The sequence below is a fragment of the Charadrius vociferus genome, unplaced genomic scaffold (assembly GCF_000708025.1).
Source record: "Charadrius vociferus isolate BGI_N301 unplaced genomic scaffold, ASM70802v2 scaffold282, whole genome shotgun sequence".
In the NCBI taxonomy this organism is placed as follows: domain Eukaryota; kingdom Metazoa; phylum Chordata; class Aves; order Charadriiformes; family Charadriidae; genus Charadrius; species Charadrius vociferus.
In genome coordinates this window covers 8,041,979-8,069,739 of record NW_009647731.1, presented here as the reverse complement: position 1 = coordinate 8,069,739, position 27,761 = coordinate 8,041,979, and the positions used below count along the sequence as shown (strand labels likewise).

At 40.7% G+C, this 27,761-nt stretch overlaps 1 protein-coding gene across 1 annotated transcript; it reads right to left on the bottom strand.

The window, feature by feature from the left end:
* Positions 1–343: 343 nt before the first annotated feature.
* Positions 344–26,842, bottom strand: LOC104283471 (pancreatic lipase-related protein 2-like). Its single transcript, XM_009881643.1, has 15 exons — positions 26,743–26,842; positions 24,539–24,686; positions 13,162–13,447; positions 12,995–13,043; positions 12,023–12,177; positions 10,297–10,422; positions 8,653–8,787; positions 6,758–6,866; positions 6,007–6,123; positions 5,804–5,926; positions 4,849–4,967; positions 3,997–4,126; positions 3,601–3,712; positions 1,491–1,658; positions 344–407 (listed from the first exon to the last, which is right to left on the bottom strand). Exons 1-15 carry the CDS (start codon positions 26,840–26,842, stop codon positions 344–346), a joined length of 1,941 nt encoding a protein of 646 aa, XP_009879945.1.
* Between the last annotated feature and the right edge of the window lie 919 nt (positions 26,843–27,761).

Below are 27,761 nucleotides of genomic sequence, written 5' to 3'. Positions count from 1 at the left end.
CTGCCTTGAGAGTGTTTGATAGACAGAAGGTCTGGCAAATTATCAATGTGGTAGGGAACAGTTCTGACCTGCTTTTCTTGAGGTACTAGGAGAGGAAGACTGCGCAGTGTTATAAATGGATTTTAGCATATATGATTTCCAGCTGTTTCTGTAGTTATGAGCACAATGAAGTTGGTTCAAATGTGAAAAACATTGACAAGCGTGTTTGCAAAGAACTGAAAACATAAAGGAAGCAACGAGTAGCTTGAGTTTTGCTTTAATAGCCTTGTGTACCCATATTCCCAGGCACAGGACTCATGGTTTGCTCAGCTGCCGTGTACAGAACAGTTGTACTTGGTGACCTCTAGCAAGGTGTAAGTAACTGGGGAACTCCATATGTCACAGTTCCACGACCGCAAAAAGTTGACCTGGGAGGAAAAAAACCTTGATTCAAGATTTTTTATTTTTCCCCCCCCTCCAAACAACAATGAAAGCTTGTCAGCTGTCACCTTGAGGGTTGTAAGTTTGATCCATAATGCAACTTAAGCATTCTTAAAAGCCTGCTCTACAGAATATTAGTGTCTGTGTATTCCTAGTAACAAGGTGAATTTCCTTCTTTTGGGGACCAGGTGTAAAAGTAAAGTTTTAACATATGAATAAAATTAATCTCTAGATTCATGAATAGAGAGCTCTAGATAAAATGCCAGAAAGGCATCTTGTTAGGCTCCCTTTATTTAGGCTAGGTGCTTAACTAGATTGCCCCAATCAAAGCTTTGCAGCTTTTTTGGGGGGGGGGCTCACACTGAAAGCGGTTTCATCAGCTTCTCTAAGTAATCCACGGCAATGCCAAACCGTAAGGAAGTTTTTTTCTTAATATCTAACCAATATTTCCTCTGTTGCAAAATACATCAATTAAGCCTTGACCTAAACCCAGTGGATATGTGGAATAGTTGACTGTGACCCTTCACAGACAGCCTACGTATATGCTTCTCTCCAGGCTTTTCTTCATTGAGAAACACATTTCCTTCAGCTGCTCTACACGGATTGTGTTTTCTAAACCTCTTTTACTGTTTTTCTGGACTTCAGGCTTTGTGCGTAGCTCCTGAAGTAAACTCTCCAAACTTGAAAATGACCCTGCTTCTCATTACAGTCTCACCCCAGTTATTCAAATTAGAATAATTACTCCCTGGATCTTCTATACAATGATCTTGATAGTGCACCTGAGAATGAGACTTGCTTTATCTTGGTTTATAATTGTTTTGCTGTGGCAAAACAGCATACGTTCCAAATTACTTACAGCTGTATTTCTTTCCAGACAGTTATTCCCCGATTTGTACTCAAACATTTGATTTTCTGACCAGAGTGTAATATCTTGTCGTTGTCCCTACTGAAATTCACTTTGTTGACTGTGAAATGTGTCCAATTTATCAAGAACATTTTTTCAGTTCTGTCTCCCACAGTTTTTGCACTCCTTTCCCCTTCCTTCTGACCTGTAGAAGGGATATACATACCTACGTCCATCTTCTCCGTGAATTATATTGACTGTTTCTGCTCCCAGTCTTGCCCAGAGCAAAGTGAATATGGCTTTATTCCAGAGAAATTCAATTTTTTTAGTTTTTTTTGGATTAATTTCCACATCGAGGTATTTTGTATAAACTTGGTCTTGAGAGAGGACTCCACTGCAAATAGAATGAAGACAGCAATGCAGTTTAGAGGTTATTGAACTAAATCACATTCTCCACAAGATTTGTGTTTTCCTCTTTGTTATGACAGAAATTTTCTCTTTCGCTGTTCTTTGCAACAGCACCAGACACTGGACGAGCACCCTGGGGTGTTATGCGCTGAACGGGGAGAGGATGACAACAAACAACACTGCAAAATTTAAATGCACACGTGGCAGGAGACTACCGGGAGATAAGGGTGAGGCTGGGACTGCCTCCAGCGCCCACATGTGCTGATATTTGCAGGTATCACTGCAGGGAGAGCTCCAGATGAGGTTATCAGGGAGGATTTTATAGATGAGCTGGGAACTCCTGTGGGGCTTTGGTCTGCATGTGCACAGAGGATGGTGGGAGAGCATGTGGAAGGGCACGTTTCCCTCAGCAGGTTTGCGGATGACACCAAACTGAGTGGTGCAGTTGACACACCTGAGGGATGGGATGCCATCCAGAAGGACCTGGCCAGGCTTGAGAACTGGGCCAATGTGAACCTCATGAGGTTCAAAAAGGCCAAGTGCAGGGTCCTGCACTGGGGTCAGGGCAACCCCCGGTACCAATACAGGCTGGGGGATGAAGGGATTGAAAGCAGCTCTGCCGAGAAGGACTTCGGGGTACTGGTGGATGAAAACCTGAACGTGAGCTGACAATCTGTGTTCACAACCGAGAAGGCCAACCGCATCCTGGGCTGCATCAAAAGAACTGTGACCAGCAGGTCAAGGGAGGTGATTCTGCCCCTCTACTGCACTCTGGTGAGACCCCACCTGGAGTACTGCATCCAGCTCTGAGGCCCTCAGCACAGGGAAGACATGGACCTGTTGGAACGGGTCCAGAGGAGGGCCACAAAAATCATAGCAGAGGTACTCCAGCCCTCTGATCAAGACAAGCTGAGAGTTGGGGTTGTTCAGCCTGGAGAAGAGAAGGCTCCAGGGAGACCTTATTGTGGCATTTCAGTACTTCAAGGGGGCTTATAAGAAAGATGGGGACAGACTTTTTAGCAGCGTAGTGGCTTTAAACTAAAAGAGGGTAGATTCAGACCAGATATCAAGAAGAAATTTTTTACACTGAGGGTGGTGAAACCCTGGCCCAGGTTGCCCAGAGAGGTGGTCAATGCCTCATCCCTGGAAACATTCCAGGTCAGGTTGGACGGGGCTCTGAGCAATCCGATTGATTTGAGGATGTCCCTGCTCATTGCAGGGGGGTTGGACTAGATGGCCTTTAAAGGTCCCTTCCAACCCAAACCATTCTATGATTGTATGTTTCAGAGCAAGTACAGGAGACAGTGGGAGCTGCTATTTTGATAGTTAGTGGATGATGATATGAGCTGTGAATGAAGCTCACTGGCCAGACTATATAAATGTGCCATTTCTAGTAGTAGTGTGATGGCTTTTAATATACCCTAAGGAGGAAGGAGAGATCCATTATGCAAATTTAGTAAGTTCAGGCATAGGATCGCCTTGCATGAGATCACACAGCAAGTCATGGGCAGAGCAGAGCCTTGTCAGCACGTGGAGCCGAGTATGCTGACACGTGTGATGCTATGCTAGTAGTGCCAAAACCTGTGTGTAACAGGTGAGAACCCTATGCATTACATGTGTTCCAAAGGTGTCAATTTATTTTTTTAAGAGCAACTTGGAGAAACACAGCACTTCTCCTTTCAAACTATATTCCTAATTTACTGTAAAGTCACATAGTTCACGGAGAGGAAGTGACTTCCATTTCCTTTTTGCAACCATTCACCTGCCCTCATAGGTCTTATCTATGGGATCACTTTTTTTTCATACCTGATGTCAAGTAGAATGTCTGTAATGTAGAATAAAAGTTTGCATTGCTTAAATATGGGGAAAATGTGTAGATTAAGGTTAGCAGCATTAAATGCTCTAGGGAAACATTAATTTAATCTTACCTGGCGATTTCATATTCTTTTGTGTTTCCCTCTGTGTCATGGAAAACTAGGTTTATATCCCCCCTCATTTTCTTCATACCAGACAGCTTGATAAATACTTTTTGTCTCCAAGCTGCATAAAGAAAAGCAAAATAAAATTATATTGTCATTGGTACGAGAGATCTGAAAATGCTAGTATACTGGAAAGTTATTCCCCCCCCCGCCCCCAACTGGAATTCATTCATGTTAGCAAATGAAAGATGCAGTGAGCTTGAATTTTGATAACTAATGTAGCTTTTTTTGGTTAGAGATGTTAGCAGTGGCTCATAGAAGCAACAGAAGTGCATGGCTGTAAATCACATCAAGGCAATCACTTTTCAAACATGTGAACAACTGTAACAAACCTCTGCTACTTACTCGCAAAAGGTGGATCTGCTGCTGTATTTAAAAAATACTTTTGGTTTACCCTCTCGCATTTAGCTGAGAATCTGTCAGCATAGTGCCCCATCATCGGACATCCCTCCTGGGGACAAGGGAAACAGTGTCCCTAGGGAAAATAAGAGCACCAGTTAATGAGGAGTATTTTTTTTCATCCTAGCTCTGACAAAATTAAGGCTCAAGATGCTGTTCTCATCTTGTAAAGCTGTGGCAGCACTGTATGTTGTCTTAGTTTACCACCGAAACCTGATCGCATCTCCTGCACCCATGCATACTGAGAGGGTGTGGAATGAGCAGGTTTCACACCTGTGTGGATGATGGTCTGAAACTCCCTAGTTCAAATATTTTTCAGGTAGAGTCTAGGTCAAAATATAAGCCAATTTTACACTTCCACTGGGATGGTAACTTTCCTGCATCCACTTTGCAGCAAAATATGGAGGGGGAAAAAAGGAGTATCGTTCATAAGTGCATTTATTTAGGTGCTCTAATCAGTGTCCAGTGTAAACTGGAGAAGAGTCAATGATTTTGGAGGCTCCAAATGTCTCCTCTTCCAGCGAGGAATTAGTAGAGTAGATACATCTAGCCTAAGTGCTTTTTGCATACATGTTTAGGATGAGAATTGTACAGGGTTTAGTTTTTCTTTTTTTTTGTATTTGGTGATATCATTTGTGCTTCAGGATCCATCTTCTGCCCTTCCTCCTACCAAACCACACCACGATAGCACAGCCACCAGCATCCGAATGCTCTGCGCACATAGCGCGACCTGTTGTGAGCGCAGAGACCTGGATTATTTTCTTTACAGCTCACTCATTCCTGGGCTGATATACTTACTGCCTGCATGGACTTGTACGTTTCACAGGGATATCCAAGGTATCCGGTGGGATAGAGGATACTTTCAAAATAATACTCGTGGCTGCGTGAGTGATGGCACCCCCCAATGACTGTAGCGTCTGTTGGAACAAAGTTTATGAACATCCATGAAATAACCTCCTGTTCTCCTGTAGAAGAATTGTGCTTGCCTTGCCATGGAAACAGCCGAGGCACGGAACAGAACAGCAGTGTGGTCATGTAATAATGTTTCATCTGAATTTACACATTTCTAGTTGCAGTAGAAGTTACTGTTTTGTCTGTGTTTTATCCAGAGAACTGTGTGCCGGTTACCCCAAGGCTGCAAGTGAGATGCATTGGTCTGCTATGGCATAACAGTCCCTCTTATGAGCACAGCCATGTATGTGTATATATGATATGTCGCAGCAAGATGACATTAATTACAGTTTTAAAAGACTTAACAGAGCAAAGAGAATCCACCAGCCTTCTGCCAACCTCTCCAAAGCCTGTGAAGAGAGAGAAGTCTCAGGTGGAGAGATGAGGCATGCACAGTCCCTGGAAACACTGAGTGCTTTTGCCTAATTCATGACTTTTAAGTTGGATGCTCTTTGCAGCATCTGCCAGAAACCAAAGGCGGTGGTATCATGCCGCAGGCTTGGTCATGATGCTGGCCTGTCTCAGCCTACAAAATCTCCTGCTGAGGTTCTCGGGGTGTTGGACTTGCGGACTCCCCATTTTCCTGTCTTTTTGTGTTCTGCAGGTCCAATTTTGTTCTGATCCAGCCTTTATTGTTTCTTATTTCCTTTTCTTACTTATGAGTGATAGGCAAAAAAATATTTTTTTTTTTTCTTGCTGTTTTCTCCCAAATGGACAGTTACATTTGGGAGAAAATGTCACAGTTCATGTTTCAGGATTGAACAAAAGTAAAGTACTATGCATGGTGGGAATGTACGTTTACCTGCAATGATAACTTCAAAATCACTTTGTTTCATCTCTGGATTTAAATCGGTGCATCCAGGCATCACAGTTCCTCCGTTTGGGTAAAAGTCAAGATGACCGGTGGTGTTATACATTCCAAGCCCTGAGATACACGTGTGAGGATGTCAGTGCCTTGGTGACATGCCTGCCCCTGCAGATATTTATTTGCACACGAACACTTACCTATGGCGGGGAAGTGAGCAGCATTACTGTGAATAATGTCAACAAAGTTTGCATCTGAAGGATCCAGTCTCACTTCAGGAGGAGTACCTTCAAAATAGGGTGCAGCAGGGTCTAAGCCTAAAAAAAAAACCCCAAAACCCCATGTTTGTTGGTTGAGGGAGGTAGGGAAGTGTTGCACACGTTGGTATGTCTTTTGCCAGCTTGCAATTTCAGACATTCAGTATTGCACAAGCATGTTGAATAATAATGATGTGAATTCTAAGCTCAACTGAAAAAAACCATGCAATAGTACAGTTTTGTGAACCTTTCTGCAAGCTTATTCCAACAGAAGTAAAATATTTTCTAATAAACTGTATAATGGCATTGTATTACTATGAAGGAAGCATTTAATTACCTGTGAGCTTATTACCAGCCTGCAAAGCTTTACGAATAGAAAAAACTAAGGATTCCTGATATGCTGTTTTGCCTTTACGTAGGGCTTGATCTAATCCAGTGAATGACAATAACATTACAAACATATTAACTATGTTTGTCCTTCCACTAAAGTTTTCCACTACAGATTTTTGGGAAAGAAGAAGAAATAATTACCCTTGTTTCTGAGAAGCACAAAGTTGGCCTGCTCTCACACAAGGTGTCTCCAGCACTGCCCATAATTTAGTTCCAGTCTACACACCAGTGAGTTGCAAGTTTCTTTCCTTTAGAAATATGCTACGTTAGCTTTTGGTGCTATGCACCTCGGTGAACAGCCTACCTGTTATCCGCCTGATGCCTTGGATCCTTCTTCCCGCCTCTCCTGCAGTATGTGCTCCCAGACTGTGGCCAATTAAATGAATTTTGCAAAGGGAGTATCTGAAGAATTTCTGATCATTAAGGTGGTGGTGGTGGGAGACAAGAACACAGGCTTTAAGTAGCAAGCAAAGAGGATGTCTTACATTACGGGCCTTGGGGAACATCTAGACTGACTTCCTGCATAGCAAACAAGGCGTGAGTTCCTTGAGTTAATTATTGTTTAAATTACACTAAGGCTTGATAGAAAGTGATCCAATCTAGAATTCTAAATGCCTAGTGATGATGGATTCACTGTTGTAGGGTTGGCATATGGTTACCATATCCAGTTACCCTTGGTGATAAATATGAACCTTCTTTCTCATTTGGATCAACCCCTAATTTCATCTTCCATCAAAATTATCTTATATTTTATTTATTTAATCTATTATGGAGCTGTTTTATCACACATTTATTCTCCATATGTCTTCTTAGACTATGTGATCAGATCACTCAATAACATTTTCACTGACAAGCTTAGGTGGGGTGACATTCATTCTGCCCTTTGCCAAGTGTCAGCTGTACAAGACCCGCACTGCTGAGATATTACACATGCTTTGAAGGTGGAAATGGAGATTAATCAGCGTGTATGCTGTATGCAGGGGTCACATTTCATCCAGGGATTTGCTGAGTTTTGTAGTGAACAAAGACAACACGGATTGGTTGCTAATTGTTGAGGTTTTTACACTAAGTTTTGTTTTATCATGCCTGTACCAAAATAAAAATATCTGTAGTATTGGCCTGTCTGTCTTTATTGTTAGACATCAGGTTCCTCTGAATACATTTTAGTGCAGTACTTCCATTTACAATGCAAATTAACTTTTCCTAAAGTCAGACTCTAGAAGTTTGTAAACTGAGCAAGAGAATAGAAAGTCTAAGGATCATTTATGCTTTTTTTTTTTTTCGTAATGGAAAAAAGATAGCCCTAGACTGCAAATGGTGCAGTCATAAGAGATATTACATGAGAAACTGGCCCCATCTTCAAGTGGTCTGGGATTTGTACACAAAGAAGGAAGGTACAGAGGCAAACGTGTGAGGCTAGAGATGAGTTTCCCAGGTAGAAACAGCAGATCGTACCCCAGCAGATTCTGGGGCGTGTTTTGTACTCAGGCGCTTGTGAAGTTGTCACTTTGCCCTGTGGGCTCTGAACTACCCCTTGCAGCACTTTAAGAAGAATGCCTCCTGGTCAGGATTAAGTCCGTGGCCAGGCATGGTTCTGATTTGCAGCACTTCTAAGTACTCAGGAGTCTTTCTGAAGTCAGCGCGAAATGCTGATACTCAATCTTTGCAAGCGAGCGGTTCTGTGCTGTGCATGGAAATGTGAACACTTGCCTTTAAGAACATGAACTTCACAACTAGAAGGCAACTGGGCAGTTGGTCGTGTCTGTAGACAGCAAATGTGGCATTACCAAGTGAGCCAGCTCCTGCTCATTTCAGTGGCGAGAAGCTGAGATGTTAATTTACTTCTAGCACACCTATACAATGCCAATGCTGGCAAAACTGCAATCGCTGACCTGAGGCCTCACCTCATTTCCATTGAATGCCTTCGTGCCTGCATCATCATATGGAAATGTTGCCACCTACTGGTCTTTAATTAATTGGCACCTCTTTTTAACCACATTAGCTTAATTTGCGTCTTTTGTGGCTGTAAGAAGTCCTTATGGAGTTGATAATTAGTATAATTAGCTGGATCTCAACATTGTACAGCTCTTCCTGAAGCACTGGCTGACCATACTGGACAAGGTCGAAAACCAAAGCAGCATCATCCTAACCCCACTACATCCACTTCAGAATTGTAGGTGGTAAAGCCGTGTCTTTTACCTGTAAAGTTTCTAGGAAATAAGCAATCTCAGCCCCAATCACGCGGATGTTGTTCACTGCACTGATGTAGGTGCCTTTTGCACCGTCTTCCCAATCGACAGCAATGCAGTTGACGTTTTCTACTTCCAGTAACAGCTGATGTGGGAATACATAAAACAAAGTATTTAAGGAAGCAAAATGACAAACAGAGATTCAATTTAAGTCAGAATAAACATTAAAAGGTAATATCATCATGGAATTTCTTATTCTTTACTAAATGGGACTCTTCACTGTAGCCTGTACCACACTGAAACATGCATTTTCTTACAAAACAGAATATAACAAGCCATTAATCCTGAAAGTATCAATTATGAAAGACTACTAAAAATATTTTACTTTATAAGCCATTTGTATGCATATTTGAAATAATTTGGAAAAGCCACACAACTGCACAGTAGCTGCTATGTGCAGTATGTGACATTCTTTGAGGGATGTTGGTAGTTTAACTGAATAGTATAGGAAGTAACCTTATTTACCCGGTGTCTTTAAAACCGAGAAAGACATGTCAGACTGGAAAGGTTTGGAGCAGAGTAGAAAGCTTCTATTTCAGCAAAGAAAGCTAATGCATTGGTCACTTTGGTACTGGTCACTGTCTTGCAGAGATCAGTGATTCTTCCACTGGAACAGTCATGTATCAAAGTCTGCAGCTATAGCTTTCTGTGACTAAGGCTTAAAGTTTGAGAAAGAACAAGGAGTGGAAACAAAAATCAATCTGGTAAATAGCTGAAAGTGAATGACAAGGAAAACAGAAGATTGAAGTGATAGTGCCTTGAATCCTGGATTCCCTCCTCTCCTGTAGGCACCATAAACATAGTTTGTAATGTGGAGAGGCAGATAGAATTGCTGTTTCTTTTCAGCTGAAAAAATTGGATTTTTAATATTCTAGATTAAAAGTTTTCATAGTTGAAAAAAATAATGCTGCAGATCTGTGACCTAGTATTCAGCGGTGGTCTTTTTTCTAGCTTGTCCTTTTCCCTGCCAGTGTGGAAGAAGCAGAAACTCTAGTAGATTTTGCTTATCTATCAGAGCCAAGGCTGTCATTGACACAGCACACTCTGCTGGTTCTGTGGTAGCTTCCACATTTCGTATTTTAAATCTTTTTTTCATTGCACTCTAATTAAAAAAAAAAATGTTCTTTTCTGCTGGTGGTTTGGGTTTTGCTTGAAATCTGAATAGTGGTGAAGCAGAATGGTATTTGTTGACTGAAACTTGAACTTTGCAACTCAGGAAGGCCTTCTGACCGAAGGATGGTTCAACTGCTCCTAATGGGAGAAGCAGTGAATTGGTGTGTCTAATTTGATATTCTGACACTCATGTCGAGGCTGGCGACACCTGTGTTCAGTTTATTGCTTTGATCTGATTTGTAGGGTTTGGGAATGGAAAATCTCTAGAGAAACATAATGCCAGAGATGACCAAGAAACCTTGACTATGCTGCATCTTCCAGAGTGGGAACATTTTGACTTTTGTGAAATCTACTTTTTGGGTGTTTGGTATCTGCTACTACGTAATGAATTGCAAAATGGAAGGTGAACATGAGCACCTAAAGGATACTGACAGATTGTAGTTACAACTGCTGACGGAAGTCAGAGGATACTCTCTCATACCAAGCACATTTCTACCACCCAGCCTTTTTTTCCAGTGCTGCCAAATCCATGAATGATGAAGGTGGTGTTCCTATGTATGGAGAAATGTGAGTTTGGGATGGTTGAGGAGTTTATCGCTGATATCACCTGTGTGTGGAGAAAAAAAAGAAAAAGTTTTATGTATTCATACTTTCAAACATTTTTAAAAAGTCAGCTAGGTCATCCCATCTGTAGGACTCAAGGGACTATTTTTAATGGACAAAGTCTGTGACTTTGGAACTCAGGGACCCCTGTACCTCACCTTTCTCAGTTCCACTATGGTTTCCAGAGAAGTTGTGCCCATGTGGTTTCTATTGCTCCTATCTATTTTGCTGAATACAGGAAGAACCCCATGTGGAATATAAAACAACTTAAAAGGGCCACAGCGTCACATGGTGCCTGTTGGCCTGCATTGGGCAAGTTCCTCCAGAGAGCAGCCCACCACCTCCACATCTCCTGGTTCAGCTTACCCTTTCACTGACCTGACCTTTGGCTTCAATGTGCTGCTCTGCATCTAAGCAACAGGTTTTTGGTTTGGGGTTGGGTTCCCCCCCCTCCCCGGGAAAAGGTGATGTTTCTGTGCCTGTTTTTGTCATTATCTACTCTGGAAAGGCTAAAAGAATTTCATGCAAGAGCAGTGTGCAGTAGGGGTGAAGCTGATCTTCATGCGTTGCTGTAAGTTGCTTAGCTAGATATTTTTCTTTTCCTCTGAGAGTGGTATCTGACTGTCTGTATTGTTTTCAGACAAATACAGGGTCTGTGATGTGAGGTCAGGGAGTTGGGGTGGAAGGACTGCACTGTAGATCATACATATATTTAAGTTTAGTGGCTGGGAAGTAGTGCAAGGTGTATTTTGACTTATTTTATCAACAATAGAACTGCTGAGTAACCTGCTGCAGAATTTATCTTGTGTGCTTACATGTCCTTGCTCTGCAGATCATAAAAGTTTATTACATGTAGAACTTCTCATCCATAGAGAACCTGAGTTGGATTCTCAGGGCTGCAACCAGGATTGCTGTAAGCAATGATGTCTACAACAGCAGTGACGGCATCGTAGTTCATGCCAGAGGAATCCTAAACATCCCTGTAGGGCTCAGGGGACACTAGATTTGGGAGCCTGAGAGGGATTTAGCAGTTTCATAAGCATTTGCTGAAGTGATGTGTCCCAGCTCCTGATCTTACGGGTTCCCCCACATTGCTCTGCTCAGTATTTCAGAGCAGAAGCAACTTGGGTAGTTCTGTCTTGTTTTCAGAGACAGAGAGACAGGTAAGAATGTAAAATTCCTCAGACTGCAAGGTGGAATGTGGGTTTGGAAACTGCGTAAAATCAGTCTTTTATTTTTAAAAGTCACAATATTTTCCTAGCTACCTTCCCTGTGAAACAGCAGTATTTGCCCTCATATCTGAATACTCAGAAGGCTGTTTGTTTGAACAAGTCTTCAACTTTTCTCAGAGACATTAATGCATGCAAAAGGTAGTCTGCCGTAACCCGTATCCTTGTGCAGGAAAATGCAGGAAAGCTGTTGTGTCCTATGGTTCATTCTCAACTGGTTTTTTTGGATGCTTCACCCCGAAGTACATTCATTACTGTACCTTCAAACTATCTTCTTATTCTGACTTGTTTGCCTATGATGACTGACGCAGACTTTTTAACAAGTTAACAAACGTGTAGGTTTAGTCAGTTCTTGATGTTAAAAATAAATGTCACCTGTGAGTTATTTCCTGTTTCTCTGGTGTAGAGAGAGAAGCTCAGGTTCATATGTTCTGGAGAGTCAGGCAAACCTGTCAGAAGTCTCCCCGGTACCCCAGACCAGGGTGGGTCATCTGTAAAACAGCCAAGCCTGGGGTAGCAAACTTCTTTACCTAGAGCAGAAGAAACAATTTGTTTATGTGTCGGACTCTCTTATGGCTTGATGATGTATTTGAGACTACAGTGGTCTGAGGAGCAGAAAACTCATTTTATGATTTATTTTGAAACTGAGATTCATTCTTGTTTCCTTTGTGGATGTTGCCTGAGGCAGGTAACACAAAGGGAGCTAAGCAATTTGAGGATAAACCAAGTAAAGACCCAGACGCTGTTTTGACACCATTTTCTAGTCTTGTAAAGGATTAATTCAATTTCTTTTTTAAAAAAAATAGTCTTGTAAGAAGTGCTTATTAGGATTGGTCCTGCATGCTTCCTACTCCAAAGCATTGTGTCTCTGCTCGTAGGAATGAAGGATATCTATGCAGTAACCTGGTACTGTGAATGAAATGCTTATTTCTTTCAATATAGTTGCTTTTTCAGATCAAATGGGTCTTTTGCTCACTTGTGCCCAACTTTTAAATGTTTTAGCACTATTTGTTGTGCTAAGCACGCTGTTGCTGAGCAGTGCTTTGTATACAGCAGTCATGTAAAGACGGCTCGTGTGTTGTCTTGATAGAAGTAGGACACGTGACTCCAAATTTCTCTGTGAATTTTCAGCACAGAGATATGTCTCTTGTATTCTTAATAATAAAATTTGAACAGAGCAGAGCCTTTTCGCATTAGTTCTGTGCACAGTAATAGACATTGTCATATAATGACACACAAATTATACTACAACTTCAGTGCAAAGGAAAATACCAGTCATCATCTCCTATATAGTATTTTGTCTGAATTCACTGTCTTGTGGTAGTTTTTATAGATATTGTGTCTCACCTGCTACTGTGCCAAGGAGATAAAGTGCAATAATCCACATTCCAAACACCTAAAGCAAATTGAATATACAGGTTAAGCGTTTCATTTAGAGTGATTTGTCCTTTCTAAAAGAGTTTAATACAAAGAGAAATGCAAAGAGCTGCACCTGAAGAGGAATAAGCTCATACACCCGTCAGTACGCACTGGGCACCCATCAGCTGGAAAGAAGCTTTGCAGAAAGACACGTGAGGGTCCTGGTGGACACCAATTGACCGTAAGCCAGCAACATGCCCTTGCAGCAAAGGCAGCCAGTAGCGTCCTGGGCTGCATAAGGAAGGGCGTTGCCAGCAGGATGAGGGAGGTGATCCTTCCCCTCCACTCAGTTTTGCTGTCCGATGCATTCCTTGCACAGCCAATACTGCATACGGGGTCCTGAGGGAGTAAATCGGATCACGAGGTCCTGATTTTTGCCGTCTGTGAGGAGATAGGTAGGAGGTGTGGTAGAACAAAGACAGTGATAGCTGTAACTTGGTAAAGTCTTCATGCTTGGCAGCTTGGGCCCCTTACTATGAGAAAGGCATTGAGGTGCTGGAGCGTGTCCAGAGAAGGGCAATGAAGCTGGTGAAGCATCTAGAGAACAAGAGCTGTGAGGAGCGGCTGAGGGAACTGGGATTGTTTAGCCTGGAGAAAAGGAGGCTGAGGGGAGACCTTATCGCTCCCTACAACTACCTGAAAGGAGGTTGTAGCAAGGTGGGGGTCTGTCTCTTCTCCCAAGCAACAAACATTAGGACAAAAGGAAACAGCCTCAAGTTGTGCTGGGGAGGTTTAGATTGGATATCAGGAAAAATTTCTTCACCTGAAGGGTTGTCAAGTGTTGGAACAGGCTGCCCAGGGCAGTGGTTGAGTCACTATCCCTGGAGGTATTTAAAAGACGTGTAGATGTGGAGCTTAGGGACATGGTTCAGCAATGGCCTTGGCAGTGCTAGGGTAACATTTGGACTTGATGATCTTAAAGGTATTTTCCAACCTAAATGATACTATCTGATTATGATAGTAAATGACTATCCAACCTATGATACTATCTTTGGGCTGTTTGTGCTGCCTTTAGCCAGGGCTCTTTGCATTCATGTACCTTTGTATCCCTGACTTTATTAAGATTCCTTTCCTCTGCACTTCCCTTACTTGGCTTTCCCATGGCAGGGTTTGCATACATTTCATCATTCTCCTCCTTTCCTGTTTGCCTCATTCACTGTTCTCAATTTCCTCTTCTTCTAGGTGTTTCCTATGGCACCCACCTCCCATTTTCAACATACGGCTTTTCTGGTAAAGCAAAAATTTTGAACTGTCAGCCCTGGCATGAGATAGTTCATTAGAGGTAATGAAAAAAAAAAAGGTAAATTTAGTAGGTATCATCTTGCTATGTGGGAAATGGTCTCCAAGGGATATTTTTTAGAGATTTGGCAATGTGAGAAAGCTAGAAAACCAGTGCTCCAAAGGTCATTGACACTACCAAATGCTCTCAGAAACAAAGAAAAAACTGGGAATTTCACAGAATTTGTCCTTGAAGCTTGTGTGTCAAATGTCAGACAGGAGAGGCATATGTGATCTATGTATTTGGGTTTTTGTTTTTGTTTTTTTTTTTTTGTGGAAGTTGGATTACCTGGCTGTAATGAGGTGGTTTCCTAACCCAGCCAAACGGGACAGGTCAGAGTGCAGAGAATGTGTCTCTAGCACTCTCTAATCAGCTCTGAAGTCCTTGTGTGGAAACAGCTCGTTGTTTGTGTGGTAGGGCAGAGGAGCAAGGCTGAACATCTAAGCAGTGAGCTGCAGCTGCAAAGCAAAGAGCTGAAGAGGAATCATGAAATTTCCTTGGAAATATAATTCCATTCCCAAGTCTAATACCTCCATTGATGGAGTTAACAGAGAAGAAAACTAGCTACTCTAGGAGAGTGGAAAGCAGAGAGGATGTCAGTGAGTAAGACGGAATAGGATCGGAGGTTGTTCTAAGCAGCAGGTGACAGACAAGAACAGAGAGAACCTAGCTGTCAGCCAGATGTCGGGCATTGGAACAGGCTGCCCAGGGAGGTGGTTGAGTCACCATCCCTGGATGTGTTTAAGAGACTTTTAGATGTGGTGTTGGGGAATATGGTGTAAGGGAGAACTTTGTAGAGTAGGGTAGATGGTTGGACTCGATGATCCCGAGGGTCTTTTCCAACCTAGACAATTCTATGATTCTATGATTCAAAAGGAGCACCTCTGTTCAACCGGAATATCAGTCAAGAAGTTCCCATCATCATGATGAGAACCTGATGACAGTGCAGGAAAATCACAGATGGGGCTCATCAAATAAACTGGAGAGCTCAGTGGGATCTGTTTGTATTTAATGGAGAGTTCTCATGCTCAGGAGATGTATAGACCATGTTGGGAACACTACAGCAGGAAGGATAGTGTAATTTCTCTCCAGACCCAAAATCTGAAAGGCAGCTAATGAGGAACCATTTTAGAAAATGTGGAAGGTTGTTGCCAAATAAAAGTGATCAGTAGTTTACTATCAGAGGTTCTTCCTTTGAAGGCAGAAAATAGAAATGAACATGTGGTTAAGTAAGCAAGGGAAGATGTAAAAATCTTATTATTTATTTTTTTTTGTGGAATGTTGATTCATTCTGTCACTGAGAGAGGTGTGGTTTGGGCAGGAGACAATTTTTTAGTGGGTAGGTTCTCTATATTGGTCTAAGTTAAACGAATGACAAAAAGATTGCAAAGAGGTTAAGAAATTATGTCTTTGTAAAAGAGTTGAGGCAGCATACAATTTGATGGGGGAAAATTCTTTCACTGGGTATTTAAGAAGCTTAGCGCTGAACAAGAGGAACTGGAATGACTTGTTTGTGAATGGGATCTCAGCCTAGCCAGTATTGCTGGTAGGACTGCTGCTGAATGCTGAGCACAATTGTTATACTCAATGGACAAAGGACATGCAATTAGGAAGCAAAACCAGCACAAAATATTTCCAAATTGCTGTTCAGCTCCAGAAAAAAAAAAAAAAAATTGCAAATATTCATAGACTGACATCCTAATGTGTAAAACCTACATTGGAGCAGTAGTTGTCCATCACAATGGGCCATCAAGTCATCTTCTGGCACTGTTGCTCAACCTGTGATTCATGGGCCACTAGTGGATGGTTTGTGAGATATGAGAAAGTCTGCATAATGACTGTCAACAGTGTATTTTTAAGTCCCACACATGTACCCGCACACCTGCCTTAGGACATGCACACAAACACGCACACTGTATTCAAGAGAAGCAAGCCCAAATCTCAGAGTTTTTAACTATCAGAATATTTAAGCTAAAAAAAATCATTACAGTAAAAACATTTCATTTTTTTTTTAATTTAAAACAAAATATGTTATTTATCTAATTGCTAAGAATTTTACTCACCATTCTCTTATCACCCTTCTTATCTCTTTCCCGGGTGAGCAGTAACAGGATACAAAACAGCCACTGTTTTCTTTAATGAAGATTGGGTAGCTTTATGCTGAAAAAAAAGTAATAGAAAAGAGACTAAAAACCTTCAGGCAACTTTGTAAAATGAAAGAAACTGGAAGAATACAAAAGAACCAAAAAGGGGAATATTAGTAACTTGAAATTAATAGCTAGAAGTCACACAGATTTCATAAGGAAAATGGCAACGCCAACATGTGCATTTATGGCCTGTAGACCTAAGACATGAATTAAGAAGGAATACGTCACAAATGGAAGAATTAAAAAGATGCAATGGTTTTGGTCCATTACTACACAAAATGGAGCAAAAAGCAATGATGCAGCTGAAGTGAAATGTTTACACTTTTCTTTTTCTCTCTTTCCTAAAACCAGCTGATGCTCACACCAGAAAAAAAGTATTCATGATGATACTCTGTTCAGACCATAATTCTAGATTTGCTGTAGAACAGCTGCTGGAACTACATATTTTGAAATCATTGGACTTCGGTAACTCATAACTGAGAGCTATAAAAAGCTATAAAGAGAATTGGTATTTTTTTTTAAGTTATTGATTAGTAACAAAATTCCAGAGATGTGATTTGAAGAAAACTGGTATGCTAAACAGGTAAAAAAAAAAAAAGGACGAATGACCTGAGGGATTTCAGACCTGTGGAGTTTCAGTCCACTCTCAGCCTGAGGCGGAATAATGGAACGGTCCAGAGGATACTCAGTCATGAAAGAAAAATTGTGAAAAACTGTTAATAGATTAAGTTGTGTAATTGAATTCAGTTACTTGACACGGCAAACTAACATGACACTCTTATAAGATCAACATTACAGGCCTCATGATACTCGGATTTTAATAAGATCTTCTCTGCTACTTGATATTTCGGTTAAGAAATTAAAATTATACACATGCACTATTACAACAGTTAAGTAGATTAAAAATTAAATGCATGGATTAAGTAGATTAAAAATTGAGTAATTATTGCATCTCAGACAATAACGGCAAAGAACTAGAAGACAACTCCTGGATTTACACACACAGCTCTTGCTACTGTGCACCATTGCATCACATCATGATCAAGCTGCGATCATGTTTTTAAGATTGTGTTTTTTGACCCCACAATTACTCACTGCCCATGACGGATCATTACTGATAGGGGTTTTAGGGGAATCAGTTCCTGGTTTTACACTGCGTGCCAACTGTCAACACTGGCATTGCTGGACTTGAGCTCATACTGAAAAAATACTGACTTCTAGACTAATGGATTAGTAAATAAAAATTACAGGTCATGAATGTTGGGTTATTTTTTATTGTTTGGGAAAGCAAATGCGGTCACACTGCATATCGTGCTCAGAATGGAGGTAAACATCTGAGGAAGCAATGACTGAAAAAGCCTTTGAAGTCTTGCTAGTGTATTACTAGTGACTTTTATAGTGCCGAGGAACTTCTTAGTGTTTGTTTCCACGTATGCAGTTGGGAGAACAGTATTGTCAAGTATATAGATTGTATTCAATATATAGATGGGGTATTATTTAAAGAGTACAGAGGCTTCATTGGTGCTGCGTGCACAGTTCAACAGGATTATTGAGAAAACGGAGAAGGTTGAGAGAAAGTCTTCTTGGATAATCATGAGAATGTAAAAGAGGGAATGCAGAGCAAGAAGTGAAGAGAGGACTTTTTAGACTAGCAGTGTGAAGGCTCAGAGTGTAAATGGTTGATCCCCAAAGATATAACCTGAGACCAGAAGAGGACAGCGATACGTAAACAAAGCAGTAGTGGTAGAACAAGAACTAGCCATGAAAAAATTAAGTCCAGTATGTTGTCCTGAAATAGCCATCCAGCTGGAGTCACAGGGTAAAAAAAAATAGCTAGTATTAAGATGGAGTTTTATCACATTTTAATGTGACAGTGAGAAGTAGCATGGATGAGGGCTGATGACCTAGACATTGCCTTCCACTTCTTCATCCTGTGTTTCAAAGAGGCCAAATAGGAAGTTGGAGGGTGACCTCAGCAGCCTATGCCAAGGTGGGGAACAGCCTTTGTTAATATCATTTATGTTCAAAGCAAGCACCAGTAGAGCAGGAACAACTCCTTCTGCAGTAACAATCTGCAATGGTAGCTCATTCTCATCTGTCAACAGAGCTAAGCATGGCATCTTCTCTCTCTTCACTCTTATGCAGTCTTTCCAATTTTCAGATCTGCTTTTCTCCCTTCAGTACTGAAGTTTAAGTCCTTTACCTTCTTTCAAGTCTTTTTAGTTTTCACCATTTATGGTTGTTTTCCATCTTTTCCTGCCTTACCACTCCAACCATACTTCCTATATTCCCTGCACTGGCATTGTCCTTAAACGGAGAATATTTTTGTCAGTTCTGTCTGTTCAGTGTTTTATTTTAGACTTTAGTATTTTTCAGTAGTTTGGCACAGCACTCAGCTATCAGGGTGTAAAGGCAACACAAAGAAAAAGAAGCCATCCAGAGTTTAGCGTATAAGCCTTAGGGATAGAAGTTACAGGTTAAATTCCTTGTTCTCTCAGCAAATTCTTGCATGGCTTTAAGCCTGAGGCACCTAGAGAACACTTGCTAATTGCACACTCAAGCATTGTAACATCATCCAAAATGGTAAAAGAAACTAAGGAAAAAAATATTACAATAGTATCTTTAGGCCTCACAAAGGGGATCATGTACATATTTACCGATATGCAAATACATCAAAGTATAGTATAATTTTTGTTTGTTTTATTTGAATATAATTTTGTAGAGGTTATCTGGCCCATTCTTTACAAGCATGCAAAGAGCACCATCTTTTCCAGGCACAGTCCCTGTTTAGTGGCTCAGACACAGTATTTATCCAGACTACCAAATACTGAAAACTGGTGTACACAGTACTGGACAAAGTGCTGGTGATGTGGTGTACTAATTGAGGTAGCAGAATAATTGGCACAATTGATAAAAGACTCAATTTCATCTCCAGCTCCTCCCCATAAATAGCCCATAGTAACACCCTGATTCTGGATGAAGGCTCATTGGCACTGCTTCAATACAAGCAAGTAATACGTAAAAGAGCATCTCAGCGTTAGCCAGTCTCCTTTCCTGCTGGCTCATCAACTTTTAAGTACAGTGAAGTTCTCCAGGAGGAAACTGGTCTTAATTGTGTAGCTCTGAAACTCACAAATTTAACATTAGATAAACCAATTCTGCAGTGGAGCAAAGCTGTCCACAACCTTTTGTAGATTTCTTTCTCCAAACCACCCAATACAAAGTAGTAACCGAGGCAAGGCAGGGCTCACTTTTGTTGTCTGGTCTGGGTAATAGAGTTTTCTGAGCATCTACTGACCTCTTAAACTGAATCTGAGACAGTGGACTAGAGCATTAACCTGAAATATTGACTCAGAATAGTAATGCAAATTTTTTTCTCGAGGCGTTTAATGCGGGACGCGCTCCAATAAAAGGTTAGTAAGCATGCAGAGGTGTACATATATTTGTTCATCATTGGAGGATGCAGTAAGATTTGGGCTTTTAAGATGTTTAGGTCAATTGCTTAGAAATGGTGAGCAATGTAAAGAAATTGTGAGATTATAGTAAAGAAAACCTATTAAATATCAAGTCCTTGTCTTCCCACTTCAGAACTTTGTGCAGTATCTGCTCTGATTTTCCAAATAATAGGATCCTCACCTTGACCCTACTCTTGCTGTGTTTAAATGTATAGAGACAATTATGATCATTTAATCTGACTGCAAGCATCATAAAAAAAACCCCAACAAACATGATTCAGTTTTGGGAAGCGGCTGTGCCAATTTTATGCGAACTAGGGATCTTTCATCTGACTTGCCATTGGCCACCATTGGCCACTCATCTGTCTCTCCAGGAGGAACTTCACTGTCCCTCTTCACGATTAGGCTACTGTTAAATTTAGTCAACTCTAAGACCAACACTGTTTTCCTTTTGCCATTTCCAAAGTGCAGAATAACCCTTGCTGATGACTAATTCAAGTTTCTCTGTATATGGTAGTCTACCAAAATATATTTTGTTTGCCACATTCTTTCATATAACAGCTCTGTAATTCTTCCCCACTTAAATTCTCACTTTAAATTTGCGGTGCTCCTAATGTTTGATTTTGTAACCTAATTTATCCTCCCTTTTCATTTCAGCTGTTATCTGTGTTCTCATGCGTTTTGCCTTTAAAAAAAAAAGTCCAGATTCCATGTGCAAATACTGTCATTTTGTTCTTCCTTTAAAAACATAGGGATATATTCAGTCTTAAATTACCTTAGCCCCACTGAATCCACCCTGTTTTCCTAGCTGCTTTACATTATCGCAGCCCAGAAATTCTCATCTCCTGCTGGGATTTCCTGGAATTGAAAAGTTTTAAGCCTTGTAGCTGCTGCCAGGTTCTCCTTGGGATCACTCCGAGTGCTGCTGTTTGCTTTTTGCCTGTTGACCATACCATTCAGCCTGTCTTTTCTTAAGCAGGACTCCTTGCAGTCCTCCAGTCCCAACCAGCAGTTAGTAAGGACGCTTGCCCAAAGACCCGACCAAGTTTTCAGCCACTTACCGCTCTGAATGCAGGAGGGGTTGCTGCTTTGCCAGCTCCGTTCAGCCAGCTCCCTGTCAAATCCTGGTTGCTACCGGCTCTTTTCACTTGGAATCAGTCCCACAACGGTGGGTGCGGACCTGCCCACATGGCGTCTAATTATAGGCTTCGCGTGGGTGGGTGAGAACCTTTGTAAGAATGATACCCTCGTTGCTGGATATAGCAGATGTTGCCTTTTCTTGTCACTCGTCATATCTAATTCACCAAATTTTTCACCTCTTAAAGTTTTGTTATGGGTTTGAAGAAAAGCAAGACGAGGCCATTGTAGCCCTCAGAGGGGTTATTGTATGTAATATTCATAGCAGTCAACGTGAAGTGCTGACCTGAGTTAGCCGGCTATCCTCAGCTCCTGTTACAGGCAATGGGCTGAGCCTCCTCTGCAGGGAAGTTCAGAACAGGAGCTTAATTTTGTTGCTCTGTGTCACCCGCTGGAAGTCTGTTTGTTGTCTGTCTGACATCCATGCCCTGTGAAGCAAACCCTTGTACATTTTCACATAATCAAGCCTGTTTATATCTTGTACAGAGAGCGGGCTAGTTTCTTTTAAAAAGGGGGGGAGTAAGAAAAATTGTGTTACAACTTTGGGACAATAAAGATGCCTGGGCATTTATTAGCTTTTTCTAGTGAAGTTACTCAAGCTCTGTCTACCCACTACTGTTTTGACTAATCTATGCCCTTTCGGGCCATGTGGGATTCACAGATTAGGGGTCTCTGTACCGAGCCCTCTCATTGGTTGGCTTGCTCTCAATATAACTGGCATCAACTGACAACATTGTGATCAGCTTAGAGCAGAGAAACCACAGCCCTTCAAAGTCAAGATTGTGTCAGGAGGGGAAGTATAGGATGATGGCAATCAAGTCATTAATCTTTTTCTCTGTAATGGCTTTGTGACTTATCCATCATGTAAGTCCCAGGTTCTCTTCCGTGCTTCGGAGGTTGTGGGTCACAACTATGTCACAACCCAGGTCTTTCAGTTCCTGGGCAAGACCTCAGGTTACTACACGGCTATCTACAGGATGAGTGCTGTTATAATCACCTGTATAGGCAACTGTATAAGAGCGACTGTCTTCCTTATACAAAGAGTGATTCAAGTGCCTGAGGGCGGGAAGTAACTTGGGTTGAATCTATGGTTCATATAAGAATCCAATTTGTGGTCTTAAGATACGTGCATTGCCTGAGAGAAGATATAATTTCAGAAGTAACCCCAAGAATATGTTTTTCCATATGATGAGCTGTACATAACGCACTCAGCCTGATAGCCGTTGTAAAAACCAAGTCAAGAGTGTCTGTCATTCCTGTAGCACACGACACCTACATGAATGTTTGAATCTGGGTCTGGTTCTTACTGGTACAACCCAGTGCCATATATGACGGTAATCATTAGAAAGAAGTCTCAGAGGAATCTGGAGGAAGCAGTGGCTAGTCAGTGACTGGATCTTATATTTAATTAGTGCTTACACTGAATACACATAGGTAATTTCAGATAAGACAGAATAGATCTCACTAATAAATTATCTACAGTCTTGTCTATGTTCGTTGACTGGAAGATGGAAATTTGGCAGCAGTTATGGGACCTGTATCTCCTCAGATGATGTAGCTTATTCGATAAGTCTGGGGAGGAATGAGGTTGGGGAGCCACAGAAAAGAGATACGGAATGTCATGTGCCCCATTTGTCAAAATCTGGGCATGCAAGTTAAATGGAAAACAGCCAGTGAAACTGGTGCCTCTATTAATGATGAAACATCTTCAGAAATTGCTAAACATCTTTGTGTGAAAACCAGACCCCTTTGAAATGTAGGGGTTTTTTTAGGGTACCACGATTGCTGGATATGGTCAAGTATTTTGCCGTGCTTTCCACAGCGTTAGTTCTTTGCGTGAGTCTTGAAGCAGTGCCACTGCGCTCCCCCCGGCAGTACAGCTACAAATTGAAGCAGAAGTACATGCTTGCAAGAATGCCTCCAGGGACAAATGTACACAAATAGCTGAAAATTGCATTTGGCAAGAATGTAAGTTTACTAACTTCTTTAGTTCGCTTTTTGATGTGCTCTGTATGTTGATAAGTGGCAGTGTGGTTGGTACGGGGGGACCATATACATTTTCAACAGAGATTTTCACTGTAGGTGTACTTCAGAGGCAATACACAGTGGTGCAGATTAAATTAATGTAAGCCAGTATGACAAGTCAGAATTAATAGTAAAAAGAGTTTCTAGCCCACGTTGTGGGGTTTTGAGGTCTAGCTTCTTTTAGGAATGGTCAATTATTCTGGGCCTGGCTTTATGTCTTAAAAGGAACAGTAGGTTTTTGTGGGCAGTAAGAAAAGGCTGGCTTTTGCAGTTGCCTCTGACAATATGCAAGTGAGCACACCCAGGTGGTTTTATAAATGTCAGCTTGAGAATTATCAAGGACATAAATGCATTCTGATAGTAGTGGCCTTCACATAGGTAGGAAAAAGAAGATCAAAACACTCACTGAGAACCATGTTCTCCAAAGGAATCTCAGCAACTGCGTTTCAAGTGCAGTGATATATAAATTACCAAGGCTTTCATAGAAAGATAATTGAATAAAATTGTAAAAGCAACATTTTTCTCTCTCATTTCAATTTTAGACTGAAGGTGGTTAATGACTTTCTTATCTTGGACGGAGGTCATCTGGAAGCAGCTTTGTGTATTCCATCCCCTAGAGAATTGCTAATACGTATAGACAAAGACCACTCACCTTCTTGGAGAATCTTACTTTTAGTCTCTGAGTGGCAGAGCCATGAATAAAAGACTTTCTTGATATTTCTATTGTCTATCTCCAATGTTTTCATTCTGGTCAAGTGAAAAAGTCTTATATTGAATAGAGGCAAAACCAATTTGCTTTAGTGTATCCTCCCCCGTGCTGCACAACAACAATAAAAGGAATATATTTGAAATGATAAATATTTATGACCTTCCATAATACATGCTGTCAGCTAATTAAATCAGTCAAAGCAAGCAAAGATAATGTTAACTTCTGCTTTTGTGAGCTGGAGAGACTTATGGAGCATAGTATCATTTAAAGGTAATAACACTAGGAGAGAATTTTAGAGCAGATGATGACAGTAACTGAAGACAGGAGGGGGTGAGTAGGGACAGCCAGGCTTTCTTGACAAGTAACAAGCAGAATTAAAGGGAAGACGGTGAAGTCCATTACTCTGAATGCTTGATCTCCTATTAATGCCAGAATATTAAAGTTATTTGAGAGAAGCAGGTGAAATAAAAGGGAATAACTGTAGATTTGCCTTGTAGATTGAAAGGCAAATGCATATCTTCTTGAATGTCTAGATCGATAAAAGAATGGCTCTGGCCAGCTCAGATACAGACCAGTGGCTCAGAAAGAAGCTAGACATCTAGGGCTCTGGACATCTCCCACGTTCCATCCCAAGCTTTCCTAGTGTCAAAAAAAGGAAAAATTATGGGATGAAAAGGGGACTGACGCCAATGCCAGCCTGTATTTTCATATATTGCTTACGCTTCCAGTGTTGCAAGACACTTGCCCCATCCAACCTCGCGGTTAGCTGGGAGGAGAGGCATGTTTTTCTGCAGCACAGCAGTGTAGGCGTGCTCTGTTTGTGAGAGGGCTGGTGATGATGCATGTTCTTTCCGGAAGTTTTTAGATCCTTGATGGTTAAAGATAAAGAACAGATTCTTGGCTCTGTTTTATCTTGGAAATATGCCATAAAAATAGATTTGGGCACACTATCAACTTCTGCTTCCTAATTATTGGAAACAGAACGACTTAAAGCATTGCGGAGACTATTTGAAAGTACAAAGTTAGTACAAAAGAAGAAGAGAGCCACAAGTTTTGTAGAGACTCTGCGTAGATAGATTTATGATAGGTCAGTGAGCAATTGTTTACCCTCACATTGGCAAGTCCAGTCAGCTTTGATTTTGGAAGAATAATTCAAGTAAATGTTGGGAATGCACAAAGATTTTCATTTTTGCTTCTGTCCCAGGAACTTGCCAAACGTAACTGTGAGAGGCAGGGGTTACATAGAATACACTGACTGAATTAAAGTCTCAGCAAAATCACTTTCCAAAGATTTTATTTTACCTTTTATATAACAAACACACATTTGAGAAGAAGAGCCTGCTGTGGGAAAAATCAGTAATTTGCACTGAAGGAAGAGAGTGAGGGAACTGTAGGTAAATAATTTCATTGTAAAAATGTCTAGGAGGAAATGCAAGAGAAGGGAGCGAGGTGATGCTCCTGCAAGAATGTTAACTGGGAAAACAGACTTGCTTCCAGGCAATGTGATCTCACAGGTGGGTTCGTAACTGGTATGACACAACTGTGGGCTGAAAAAAAATTAAAACCAGATCTCAGATCTACCAGAGGTACCTTCAGGATGTGTGTTCTCAGGCATTGAGCCACTGTAATCATTCACTCACTTCTGGTATGCTAGAGATAAAGAGTCTAACCTAGATCAAATGTAAGGGGAGAAGTCAGAAATACTTATCAAAATGCAACTGTGTAGAAAAGAACTAGCTTTTCTTGGGGAAACAGAAGCCTGAAAAGAGAAACAAAAACTGATAAATCATGCTGGAACATGTGAAATACAGGTTATCTAGAGAAGAAAAAAAAACCTGACGTATTTTTACCTGGAGAAAATTGTGCAGTTTCCCATGGAGTTTCTTTAAGGAAAGATGCTGGCAAGTGACGGGCTATAAAATGATATAATCAGAAAGGGGATAGTCTTAAAGGCAGTATGAAGGCACTTTCTGTACAAAAACCTTGTCAAGCTTCATCTCTAGCAAAGATGAAAGACCAAAAAGGACTCGGTAGGCTTATTCCTGCAAATCTGTGGTTCGTTTACAAGGATTTTATCAATATATTTTAGGATAGTAGAGTAGCATGGAAAAATCTGAAAAGTCACAGAAACAAAATGGATAGGATCAAAAGTGGGAAGAGAGATGTCTGCAGAAACCTGATCATTGAGGTCTTTATCTATTAGCTCTATTTAATTAATTTTAATCGTTCTTATGCTTTTGGTTCTGGGCTCATGAATATTTATGAAGGACATTTAGATAGGCTGTGCTTTTTGGAAAGAAGAGAGTCTTCTCTGCTGTTCCATGAAGTATTTTATTCCTGTTAATGCAGAACTCTGACAAAAATGGTCTTTGTTTTCTCATCAGCATGCCTGCATATATCACTTTATGAGAAGCATATGTTTTCTCCTAAAATTATTTTTTTGATGTTACATATAATGTAAGTACAGATGATGTAAGTGGAGCAGAGAGTTAGTATTTTGGATTACTTATTATTGCTGTTCCCTTCTATAAAAGATTTAAGAGGTTTGTTTGTATGTGTGTTTGTTTTACCTTACCCCATTGACAAAAGAGTGTCATGAGAGAGCAAAGGGACTGAGGCTGAATGCTTTATAATGGCTTTGTTAGTAATTCACTTTGGCGTAATTTTTGTAGTGAACAAATGCTTAAGGAGTATTAAATGAAATTTGTATTGTAATTCTGAAGCACTCATAGTGTTGCAGAATATTTAAATAACATAAAAGACTGAATGCAAATCATAATATGTCCTTAAAAACCCTAGACAAATGAAGTACATTTGATTAAAAAAAGCGCTACCTTTCAACATGACAGCCAAACGTATCAAATGGTCCATCTCACTTGACATTTTAAAGATGTAATTTAAATTGTTATAAAAAGCTGGCTTACCTTCTTGTGAAGATATGAAAGAATTGCCTGTTCCAATCTTTGTCAAAGGCAGGTCGTCTAGTGAAATATCAAACCCTTCCATTTTTTGGACTGGGTCCATTAATACAAAGTGATAGTATCCAAAGGTTTTATACGAGTAACAATTTTAATTTTTAAATACAGAAAGAAACAGGAGGAAGACTATTTGCTACCAGCAACACACAGCTGCTGTAAATGTTTTTTTTTTTTCACCTTTAGCTTATAAAAATAAATCTCTCTTGCCCTGTCTATAGGTGTACTAGCAAAGAAGCACAGTGTTGATGTTTATGATACCAAAGTATGAAAATTACCTCAAGAAACAGTGTATCACAAAAATGCAGAACAGGACAACAGAAGTGGAAGAAATTAATGCAATATTTTATTTTTAGTTGGACTGACTGGGTGAGAAAATGTATATTTTTAAGTGATCTAACCAGCTGGACCACACTTATAGCAGAATTCATCAGCCCATATGAGCTGTCATGTTTTGTCAGCACGCTGTTGAAATCAATAGCTTAAAATTAAACAAAATGAAAGCATATATTTGAAAGTAAGAATACGATTTATTATTCATAAAAACATCAAATGACATTTTAGAATTTCAGGAGTGGCACGGGTAGGTGTGGAGGTAGGAGGGGAGGGGCTTTATAGAAGTCTTGAGTTGAACAGGACATTGCTTCCTTCTTGCGAGCAGCGATGGCCTACATCGCACTGCTCACACTGCGCTCTCATGTCATTAGATCCGATGACCCAACCCAGTCCCTGGCCCTGCTGTACGATTTTTCCTGACCCCAAGGAAAATATTTAGATTTGTTTTGCTTCAGTTCCTGACTATAAGAAATGGAAAATAAGTCTTCCTTCCCCCCCTGCCCCGAGCCTACTTTATTTGTGCAACTCTGGGGCAGAGCGCTATGCCAGGTTTATGAAGGATGTTAAAGATGGTGTAATTACTAGTTATAGATATTTCCCAACTGCGTAGAAGTACCTGGGGGGTTGTTTCG

Bases quoted from the DNA above. Each gene is read 5' to 3' on its own strand.
- LOC104283471 (XM_009881643.1), bottom strand. From the start codon at position 26,842: ATGGACCCAGTCCAAAAAATGGAAGGGTTTGATATTTCACTAGACGAC. The intron at 24,687-26,742 runs GTAAGCCAGCTT...TTAACCATCAAG, and splicing joins TTTCATATCTTCACAAGAAG to GATCTAAAAACTTCCGGAAA. The intron at 4,968-5,803 runs GTAAACGTACAT...TTGTTCCAACAG, and splicing joins TTTTGAAGTTATCATTGCAG to ACGCTACAGTCATTGGGGGG.